This window comes from Poromitra crassiceps, assembly GCF_964638095.1.
Source record: "Poromitra crassiceps genome assembly, chromosome: 10".
Taxonomy (NCBI): domain Eukaryota; kingdom Metazoa; phylum Chordata; class Actinopteri; order Beryciformes; family Melamphaidae; genus Poromitra; species Poromitra crassiceps.
Genome location: NC_139631.1, coordinates 4,661,120 through 4,672,696, shown reverse-complemented (window position 1 = coordinate 4,672,696; position 11,577 = coordinate 4,661,120). Strand labels below are relative to the sequence as shown.

Here is an 11,577-nt window from a genome sequence, read left to right as displayed (position 1 = left end):
TTTTTATTAGGTGATTGCCCTAATTACCAATGTCATCAGTGTTGTCATCAATGATGTCATGCCATCACTGACGTCATTAGTGATGTCATACATAAGCATTGTGACATCGCTGATGATGTCATCAGTGACACACACACACACGAGAGAGACTGAGGGAGAGAGGGGGGAGGGAGACATTGCGCCCGTGCCAATAGGGCAGGCGAGGCCACGCAGCAGCCGATGGCTACTATGGGGACTAAAACCATCACACATCATACACATGATGAATACACTCACTCAATGAATCCACAAGTCTCAGCTTTGCAGTAATACCCAATTGATGCAATTACAAGACTGTTTAGAGACCCCAGTATGCAGAAATAAAAACAAGATGCAAAAACCAAACTGCATGGGATTAGCACAAAGTGGGCATGTCTGTAAAGGGGAGACTCCTGGGTATCCATAGAACTTTTTTCTTTCATGCACACATCTGTGACTCAACACGGCCACGCGACCCACCAGTTGAGAACCACTGCATTAGCTAATATGTGCTGCGAAAAAACATGGCTGAAAAACATCATTAATAATGAAAAGATCCTATTGGAAAGCACATCAACGCTTGTCTCCATCATGATAAATCATCAGAGGCTGATGGCAACCCGACATCGGATCCAAACAGTCTGCTAACAGCATCCAGGTTTTAACAACGTTCTGCTGAGTCACTCTGGACAAAGCAGCTGGACTGGATGAGCACTTGTAAAGAAAACACATGAAGACATGAAAACAGCAAAATACACACCTCAGATCAAAAGTTTTTATTCTTCTTTTTTTTGCATTGAAATCTACATTCATATTAGTACAATGTAATTTGGTACAGTGAACACTGCTGATGTGTGGTTTTTGTCATTTCTGCTTCTTTATACTAAGATGATACTGTCAAAGTGAGTTTCAACTGAATTTCAAGCAACAGTTGTTTTTTTCGTGTGTATTTTTTTTTATTTTATTTTTTTATATACTAAGTTTTACTGGCCCCTCATGTTGGAATCTCAACAACAAAATTGCCAATATGCAAAACAGAAGCAATGTGTTCAGCATCAACCCAGATAACAGAGGGAAGAAACAAAAAAACAACAAAAAAGGTACAAACTCGAAGACTAAAAGGACAAATGATAAACACATACCCCATAATAACGACAGAGAGCATAATATATATATTTATATATTCTGTAAAAGCACATTCGCGTTAATAATCAATGCTTTGGAATGAAAACGGCAACAAAGAGGCTCATTGTGATCCGCCGACAACTATCCCACACACACACACACACACACTCAGCACATTCAATTCATATATTATCTCAAGCTCATTTAATTTATTCCATTAATACGCATGAATACAGGTCACCCCTCACCCCGAAAAAATTATAATAAATAAGAAAACGAGTGATTTGATTGGTCCATGAGGTAAAATGCAAAATTAAAAAAAGGAGGAGGGAGGAGGAGCCAACGAAGACAGCTGGAAGGATCAGGAGGCCATTTTGAAAGGTGAAACATCAACAGGAGAAGAAAAAAGAAAAGAAAGAAAGTGGTTGATGTTGGACAGGTGCTGTAACAGTGGAAACTGTGCCTTTAAGAAAGAGGAGTTTGTGATTGGAGACAGGAATGACGTCCATTATCCTCATACATGCCACACACACACACACCATGTATGTACCCCGCCCCACACACACACACATCGTATATGTACGCACGCACACACGCACGCGCACACACACACACACACACACGCACACACACACACACCATGCATATACCCCCCAACCCCCACGCACACACTCACCAAACTCCAAATCAAATCAACTGCCCAGGCTGTAATCTTAACAAAGCCACTTCACGGATGATAATATTTACACTGAAGCGAAAACTAAATGACAAAGCGCTCAATATAAATGCCGAATCAAGCAAAAAGAAAGAGAAAAAAGTAGAGAAAAACCAATAGAAAAGCACATTCGATCACAATATTTCTCTTTTTGTTCCTTCACTTTTTATCTCCTCCTATGCGCTGGCAAAACAATGTCCACAGAACAGGCGCTGGTGGTGGTGGTGGTGGTGGGTGGGGCTTACAGTCAGAGAAGGCGCGGGGGGGGGGGGGGAGGGGCGGTCTGTGTGTGTGAGAAGATGACAGCGATGATTGGGATGTGCAAAATGGCCGTCCATCAAAGCAAAGACCAGCCGTGAGCCCATGGATGCTGCTGTGTCTGCTACAAGGACAGAGCACTTCCAAAACGAAGCAGGAGAAAAAAGGGCCACCTCCCGCTTGGGACGACCCTGGGCTCAGAATCAAGCGCATCTCCTACAGGCTGCTCAGAAACTGGGTGAGGGAAGGCATGTCGTTTGCTACGTAGTGTAGCCCGAGTTTCTGCTGAAAGGAACACTTCAAACAGAGAGCAAACCACCCGTGTTGGGACTACCTGGGGCTCCAAAACAAGTGCATCTCTTTTCTTCAGAGGTTAGCAGTTTTCACACCGGTCCGAGGAGTGTGTGTAAATGTGTGTGTGTAGTAGTAGTAGTAGTAGTAAGTAGTAAGTAAGAGTAGTAGTAGCACTAGTAGTGTTCAGCAGCCATTGGGCCTACTGGCAGGCCTGTCTTGTCTTTCTGGAAGAGGATGTAGCTTTAAGTCCGACCCCACCCAAGTGCGCCCCCTACAGAGTGGATGTCATCAGCAGCACCCCGAGCACCAGCAGATCTTAAAACCCTGCTGCCGCGTTCGAAGCAGGAGAGGAAGCGAACCGCTGCGGCTGGTCCGCTCCGACATTCACCAGCCACTTTCAGAATAAAACCCAACCTCCACATGATGGTTGCGGAACTTTCATGTTCCAAGTTTGTAAAAAAAAAAAAAAAAAATGCACGCGCCTTTTTTTTTTTACTATTCCCACCAGACCAGCGTTTGGCTGGTGGCTGATGTTGGGTTATTCTATGATTTTGTCTGTATACTGTCCTCATGATAATCAGCTTGTTTCTTCTCAAAGTCCTTGTAACATGTGATCCCCCCCCCCCCTCCTCTTGTCTTCTTCATGTGATTGTCTGTCATCCCCCCCTCTGTCCCTCCTGATGTCGTCTGTCGCAGCACCGCTCAGGCAGTCGTGTAGGTAGGCAGTGAGTTGAACAACGCTCATGATGTTTTGAACGGACTGTTGATGGGCAAAAGCCAGGAAGGTTCCGCTGCAGCCAGGCGAGAGGCGCGAAAGGTCTTCTCCCCTCGACTGTTAGAAGGAAGGACAAAAGAAGAGGGAAGGAGGAAAGGGGGGGGCATGAAGGGAATGGTAGAGAGGACACCTCTCAGAGGCACAGCGCCCCCTAAGGCCCAATGTGGGCTCAGTCCTGTCCAATCTGGCCCAGTCTAACCCGGTTTGGTTAGGCTGGATCCAGTCCAGTCCCGGTCTAGCTGGAGTCCAGACCAGGCTGTTAGAAGAGTGCTTTGGAGCCCTGGTTCTCGAACTCTGACCAGGCATCGTTCAGTTCCATGAAGATCATCGTAGCATAATCTTCATGAGGCTGGCCGGTTGCCTGGACACACAGACACAAGCAGAGAGAGAGACAGAATTAACTAAAATATTTAAATCTTTTCCAGTACTCCAGAAACTTTTACAGTATTCAGTTTCAGTTCAGAACTGGCCACTGTGGCTCGCTTGATTCTGGCTCCGTACCTTATCTGGATGGACGACCAGCACGGCCCTCTTGTAGTACTTCTTCACCTCGTTTGGGGTCACCAGGTCGGCTATGCCCACCGGCTTCCAGCGCGTCTCGCCCTCCCACAGCACCGTGTGCAGAGTGGACAGCAGTGCTCGGATGTTACGCTCCTTCCCCTCGATCCAGTCCAAGATCTACAGCGCAGACGGACACAGTTAAACAGGCCGTCAGTGCCTTTGGAAATGGAAGTCTTCTTTTTTTCTTAACAATGTTTTTTTTTCTTTGGTTTGTTTTTTAAACTATTATTAAAATATTATTATTATTATTCTAGGATGCAGATCAATACCAGGCAAAAGGACTCCCGGCGGGTACATTTACATTACTGATTGTTGAATGTTGATTAATGTACATTGACCCTTAACAAATAAATTGATTGATTAAAAAAGACCAAACATGGAAAGTACTTTCAGCTCCAACTCAGAGGTTTGGTCTTGCCCCACATTCCTTAATTGAACAAACATTTGGCTGTTCAAGTTAAAGACTTTATTGTCCCCGAGGTGGCCTGTTAACATCATCTGCCCCCGGCCAAAAGCTTGTACGTCGCTCTACCTAATCAGCACTTTTAGTAGGTAACCACCCGTGGTTTGGAAGTCCCAATCTACTCTTAAAAAAGAGAATAAAAAGAGAAAAGGAGAGAGAGCGAGAAAAACAAGCTGGTGCATTTTGCTAAGCTCAATGCATTACATGTGCATTAGAGTGTGTGGAAGCGGTGCCGCGCGTAAGTTCGAGCAGGAGCCTGTGGTCATTCACACCAGAAGCGCTCTGTTTTGCTCGGCACCGGTCACAACTTGTACTGCCTGCCTGCTTAGCTGGCTGCACACAATCACTCGTGGCTCGCATCAGAAACAGACCCGACGTGGAAGGAAACTGGTGGGAACAGCGTGATCCTCCCACGTGCTACGTCCTGCCGGTGAAGCCTGTCAACTGAAAAGAAGCGGCTGGCAACTGCGCATGTGTCGGAGGAAGCATGGTGCTAGTCTCGGCTCTCCCCAGATCGGCAAAAGGTGGAGCAGCAGCCGGGGAAGCCAATAGGGCAGCATGGGGATAAATTGGCCAAGTATAATTGGGGAGAAAATCGGGAAAGATCAGGGGGGTACGCATAGTTTATTTGGTTGGTTACCTGTAATTTGAGGGGATCCATATCTTTAGTGATCTCCTGCCTCCTCATCTCAGCGATGGTCCTTGGTCCTTTCCTATCAGGCTTAGAGGCAAAGCCCTGAGTCGACAGCAGGTCCTCAAAATCATCCAGCTTCACCTTGGGTTTGGGACCTGCATCGTAGGAATAGAGACAATGCATAAAAGTAAAGTGAGCACCAAAATCTAATGAGTTCATCCTTGAGTCCAAGTCGACGTTTGAGGCAAATTTGATGAAATTCCATCAAGGGGTTCCTCAGATATCGCGTTAACGAACATGGGTCCCGTATGGACGGATAACCCGAATCCAAACGGACGGACAGATCCATAATGCCTCCGGCCTGGCTATCACCAGTGGGGGCATAAAAATATTTGACTGCAGATGTTCTAAATTACATTTTTATACTGCCAATATATATCAACATTCTTATGATTATTAATTATGGACATTTTAAATTGTATATGATTACTTGTGCAGCCCTAACATTGATTAGGTCTCCCTGGAAAAAAAAAGAGATGTTGAATCTCAATGGGACTTCCTGCTAAAGTAAAGGCTAAATCAAATCAAATGAACAATTCCTTTCACTTTCACTCATTGTCTCTTACCGAAGCCAGGCCCGCGGACGCCCCGCTCCTCTCTGCCTCCGATCACGCTGGAGAAGTTCAGGTTGTAGTTGGGTTTGGAGGCCGACGTGCCTGCAGCAGGCTGGGAGGACGGCGGCGCTTTGGGTGTCGACCCAGATCCAGATCCGGATCCGGGTGGGTTCTTCCAGGGTTTGCTCTGGGCAGAGCCGGGTCTTCCCGGCTGCCAGGGCTGACCTTGAGCTTTAGCAGAGGAGGAGGAAGGAGCCTTGGTGCTCAAAGTCGGACCAGAGAAACTAGTGCTGGAAGAACCTGGAGAAGACGTGAGGGAAAAGTCAGGAGAAATGATCATCTAGTAGTCGATCTATCTCTAGTATCAATTTACCCATCAACCTAATTATCTCTGCATTTATGCACAGTTGGTTGTGCACCAGCAACTGTGGCTGTGAGTACTTGAGAACTGAGCAGGCGTCTTACTTGGTAAATTGGAGCCCAGGTTTCCCAGGTCGGCAAACGGGTCGAAGGTCTGAGACTTGGCCTTTGAGATAGATGACGCTCCAGGAGCTACACACACACACGCACAATGGAAGAAAGAGAAAGGGTTTTAGAATTAGAATCATTTTATTTCCAAAAACAATCAGTCTACGTGTCTTGGTGACACTGGGTGCACAAACATCGACAACTCGTGCAGTGACATACAGTACGTTACTGTCCTGATGCAGCCCCAAGTAAACTGACAACCTCTACGAAATGCTGATCTGTGTGTGTGTGTCTGTGTACATCGACAAGGAACACTGCTCCAACCTATCTTTATACATAATACAATGTGCTCTAACTTACCTGTATAATACATAATGAATGCATAAGTGTATAACACATCCCAAAACAGCCCGACACGTTCCTGCACCACCACCTACCTGTGTTGGTGTAGTTGGGTTTGCTGGTGGTCATGCCGGCCGTGGTGCTGGCTGCCCAGCTGTCCCACCCACCCAGCAGGTCAGGCTGGCTGGCCGATGACGTCATCTTAGGAGGGTCATTCACTAGTTTATCTGTTAACACACAAAACGTCACACATGAAGTTTGGGTGCACTGCACACGTCAGCCAAGTGTTCTGACTCACACCCTTTCAAAAAAAAAAAACTTTCAAAGTACAACACAAACTGTCCATTTTGCTGCAACTCGACAGTGCTGCTTAATCCAGGACCTTACTTCCTGGAACTCTTGAGAGTAAAAGAACTGGTCCATTGGAGTGAATGGAGATGTCGCAACTCTTCTATATACACGGCTCTGGGATAGGCCATCTACAAGTTCCATTTAGTTATATTTTATATTTTTATGGCTTTTTAATGCCAGTTAGATTTAAATATGACCAATATCACAATTGAAGTAAATGAAAAATGTAGATGTATAAGAATAGAGAAAAAGAACGCACCCAGAAACTGCAATAGTTTTAAGACCTATCAAACGTAAAATGCTTTATTTAACTGTATTTAAGACCTTTCAAGGCTTGGAATTTAGATAATAATTACAGGACCTTTTCAGGACCTGTACTTACTGAGGTTGAAGAGGCTGGTATTGGAAACCGAAGGGGGGTTACTGTGAGCTGAACCGAACCCACTGGTACCAGAACTGTTGGAACCCAACAAATCACCGAACAGGTCAGGGCCCGACGCCTGCCGCGATGAACCCTCACCGGGACGGCCACCGTTAGCGGAGCTGGAGCCCACCCCAAACGGATCGAACAGGTCGCCCATGGCTGCACGACACGGAGGGGGGAGAGGAGAAAGGACACGGGATCATTACCGGATGAGTAACTAGCAACACAAGAAGACAACAGACAGCCGCTGGGGACTCTTACGTTTGGGGTCCGAGGTTGCTCCAGCAGGCGGCCCGCTGAAGAACAGATCCTCCTGCACCGCTGCAGTGTGACCAGCAGGGGGGGCAAACAGGTCGTTGAGGAGGTCGCTGTTGCTGGAGGCAGCTTTCAGGGCTCCCGGAGGAGGGGAAGAGGAGGATGTGGGGGGAGTTTGAGGGTCAGAGTTCAACCCCAAGAGGTCAGCGGTGTCACCGGCAGGAGCTTCCTGGGCAGGATGGGGGGTCTGGGGGGAGAAAGTAGAGAGAGACGGATGGGAGGGATGAGTGAAAAAATGTAAGCCATTTATACCAAATCACCCCCCGCCCCTTTTGTCTCTGTCTGTACACAGTCTGATCACCCAGGATGCATGTTACTGCCAGGATGCATCTTACTGCCAGGTGTAAAAAGGGGCAAAGTATATATCCTTTTCACGGGGGCCATTTTGTGTCAAAAAGGCAGGAAACCCTCATTAGTGTTTTGTTCGCACCTGTGTTTACCCTGCCTTTTCGACACAAAATGGCCCCCGTGAAAAGGGTCTATTGATGTAACATTTTTCCTGCCTATGTTTTAGCTGGACAAATCAGTCATTCAACAAACCAACCAACCAACTCCTTCCCCACCTCAAAGTCAGCATCAAACAGCGGCTCGCTGGGGTCACGTGACAGCGGCTCCCCACAGGGAGCAGAGTAAGAGTAGGACTCTCCCTCTGATTGGTCACTCAGGTCCTCCTGGTCATCCATGGTCCCGCCTCCCTGACTGTCTGAGGCGTCGTGGTGGCCGCTCACATCTGGAAATACATGAAGAGGCTTCATGTTATTCCTTGTAAAAACTTGACATAAAGGTTAAGCTTGCTTCAGACTTGACTAGAGAATGACGATTTAAGACTCATGTTCTCTGTTCAAGCAACTGTCATGTTTTGTTAATGGTATGTGAGAGCAGGGGAAGCTGCACTACAGCAAAACATGTCCAATAGGAAACACTTTTTAGCTACTATCAACAATGTAACAATTACATTTTAAACCATTTCAAGTGTTATCCATTGATTATGATTGATTATCAATTTTGTAATTATTTGAATTTGAGAATTATTGTCTCTGTTTTGTTTATAATTGATTATTCGATAATCATTTTTCTGTTTGTATAGCTTGTTTAAGTAAGAAGGGTAGGCGCTATAAGCTATAGCTTCAGCCTACACCTTTTCGATCTAACAGCCTTGTGCTGCTTTGTTTGTACTTTTTTTTTGTTTTATTTGATGAAATGTTTTAATTGCCCATGACCGAAATAAATAAATAAATAAATAATAAAAAAATCATCATTACCGGTACTTTTTTTTTTTTTGCCAAGGTACGGATTTATCCAAGCCATCATAGCGGCTGGTATTGACAAAACGGTGCCAACACTAGTACCTTCCCAGTCGAGGGTCTGGAAGAAGTTGTTGGCGTTGGTGTCGGTGCTGACAGGAGACTCTGGTTCTGTGGCGTTGGAGCCGTCAGGAGTCTGAGCCGGCTGGGCCGACTGGGCCGACTGGGCCAACTCCGAGTCGTAAAACGCTGAGGAACCTGGCTGCCGGGGAAGCTCGGGCTTACCTGGGGGAAGGGTGTGGTTAGGATCAGGATGGAAGGTTTACTTTGTCTGCTCATACAGATGATAAAACAATGAACAGTTGTATGTGCTACCAAGGTGCTTAGAAGGGCTTACAAGATAAGAAGAATGAAAATGACAGACACATAAGTCCGATCTATTATTATTATTATTATTATTATTATTATTATTATTATTATTATTATTATTATTATTATTAATTGAGGAGCAGTGACTAAATTATGTCAAATCTCATGGAGGAGAATGGCAACAGCAAAATGCATACATCATATATATGGGAAATAAAATCACTTTGAAGTCACCAGTCTGTTTTAGGCAGCCTTCAAATGTAATGGAAAGTATTGGCTTTATTACTGTGGTTTAGTCAGGCTGTGGCCAGTTAGGCTCAAAGCTAGTGTCTCCACTGTCTGTAGAATCCTGGCTAAACCAGGCTGGACCACAGAGCAGGACATCTACCTGGGTTGTATTACATGGCCAAGAACTGGGTCAAGCTGACCACAATCCCCAAAGATCCTAAAGAGAAATGTTCCTGGACTGTATATTTTGGAAACGTGAATAATTTGGTTGCAATAGTTGTGGCATTAAATGTGTCTGTTTGTAAGATATTGCAAGAACAATGGCACCACAGTCTTTGCTTTATTTCACTGTTCTCTCACTCTTGGTACTTACATTTGAGGGTAATTTGTTGTGTGCAAAAGGCGCTCATCATTTTCAAATTCTGTTGTTCTGTTGCCAGATTGCTCATAGGTGGAGACACAAACTAAAGCAAAGCAGACTATGACACACATAACTCCAGCTTGTGCTGAACAGAGCTAACCATGTCAGGTGAGCGCCACCTACCGAACTTGCTGAGGATCTCCTGCTGTTCGTCCCGAGAGGAGAAAAGGATTTTGGGGTTGAGGCCCTTGGTGTGGAAGCCGTCCCAGGGAGGGGTCTTGGTGCTGGGTCGATCCCTGGGCTCTACCTCGATGTCCAGGTTGACCTGGAACAAGTCTGGGTACTTTTCCTGGATGTCACAGGCATCCAGATCGTACCTGGCAGGAACACAGAGGGTTAATTTTGTGTTTTATTTGAAAAAGAGATTGAGAAAAATGACAAAATGCTGACAAAATGACTGCGGACATGAAAGTAATAAAAAAAAATTTTTTACACTGCAGTATGTTCACTACTTACTATTAACGTTACCATACAAGTTGTCATCTTAAGACCTTTGCCTACAAAATAGGCTGTCAGAACTATCAGATAAGCAGGTGCTAGCCAATAGGACCCAGGGGCCGGTTGCACAAAGCACATTAAGTTCAGATTTTCCTTAGAGTCCGTTAAGGTGTCCATAAAATAAAATCTGTTGCACAAAACTCCTTACGAGGACAAAAACACACGAGCATATCACCCCAGTCTTGTCCTCGCTCCACTGGCTGCCTGTGCGCTTTCGAATTGATTTTAAACTATCCCTGACTGTTTTTAAAGCCCTCAACGGCATGGCCCATCCCTACATTTCCGAGCTGCTGCACCGCCACACCCCCTCCAGAGCCCTTAGATCGTCTGATCTATCGTTGCTGGTGGTGCCCAGAACCAAACTGAAAACTAGGGGGGACAGAGCCTTTGCAGCAGCCGCTCCAAAACTTTGGAACAGTCTCCCCCTACACGTTGGTGCCGCCCAGACCCTGGAGGTTTTTAAATCACTCTTAAAAACCCACCTGTTTTCCCTGGCTTTCCCCCCTACTTAGCCATCGTTAGGTCCCTGGCATTTATCGTTTTATTGCTTTTATTTGTCTTATTGTTTTAGTCTCTTATCTTTCTGCTTTTAATTGCCATCATATATGCACTTTGTATTATGTTGCCTTCAATTAGTATTTTTGCACTTTACCTATTTATATTTGTGCACGTTGCTCCCTCGCCTGTGAAGCACTTTGGTTCGGCTGCCGCTGTATATAAATGTGCTATATAAATAAAGTTGTCTTGACTTGACTTGACAAAACACCCTTAAATCTTCTCCATAAGGTTAAAGACTTTAAGGAAAACGTAAGCACAAGATTTAAGGGTGTTTTGTGTGCAGCCGATTCTATTTTATGGACACCTTAACTCTGACTCTGACAGGAAATTCTTACCCTAAGGTGCTTTGTGCAACCGGACCCCATTAGGACGTTTCAAACTTGCAGAATGATGATATATGTGATGATTGTGTGTGTGTATTGTGTGTGTGTGTATTGTGATGATTGTGTGTGTGTATTGTGTGTGTGTATTGTGATGATTGTGTGTGTGTATTGTGTGTGTGTATTGTGATGATTGTGTGTGTGTATTGTGTGTGTGTATTGTGATGATTGTGTGTGTGTATTGTGTGTGTGTATTGTGATGATTGTGTGTGTGTATTGTGATGATTGTGTGTGTGTATTGTGTGTGTGTGTGTATTGTGATGATTGTGTGTGTGTATTGTGTGTGTGTATTGTGATGATTGTGTGTGTGTATTGTGTGTGTGTGTGTGTATTGTGATGATTGTGTGTGTGTATTGTGTGTGTGTGTATTGTGATGATTGTGTGTGTGTATTGTGTGTGTGTGTGTATTGTGATGATTGTGTGTGTGTATTGTGTGTGTGTGTATTGTGATGATTGTGTGTGTGTATTGTGTGTGTGTGTATTGTGATGATTGTGTGTGTGTATTGTGTGTGTGTGTATTGT

At 45.1% G+C, this 11,577-nt stretch overlaps 1 protein-coding gene across 2 annotated transcripts in view; it reads right to left on the bottom strand.

Moving 5' to 3' along the window:
- Positions 1–3,095: 3,095 nt before the first annotated feature.
- The window catches only part of gak (cyclin G associated kinase), a 41,508-nt gene continuing 33,026 nt past the window's right edge, over positions 3,096–11,577 (bottom strand). For both annotated transcript variants that reach the window (XM_083643950.1, XM_083643951.1), the window contains exons 19-29: positions 9,743–9,936; positions 8,707–8,886; positions 7,921–8,087; positions 7,304–7,544; positions 7,001–7,201; positions 6,363–6,494; positions 5,923–6,009; positions 5,470–5,757; positions 4,850–4,998; positions 3,687–3,863; positions 3,096–3,546 (exon numbers count right to left, since the gene is read on the bottom strand). In XM_083643950.1, coding sequence (XP_083500076.1) covers positions 3,445–3,546; positions 3,687–3,863; positions 4,850–4,998; positions 5,470–5,757; positions 5,923–6,009; positions 6,363–6,494; positions 7,001–7,201; positions 7,304–7,544; positions 7,921–8,087; positions 8,707–8,886; positions 9,743–9,936 — 1,918 coding nt within the window. In that variant the 3' untranslated portion in view covers positions 3,096–3,444. The remainder of the gene's footprint in view (positions 3,547–3,686; positions 3,864–4,849; positions 4,999–5,469; positions 5,758–5,922; positions 6,010–6,362; positions 6,495–7,000; positions 7,202–7,303; positions 7,545–7,920; positions 8,088–8,706; positions 8,887–9,742; positions 9,937–11,577) is intronic.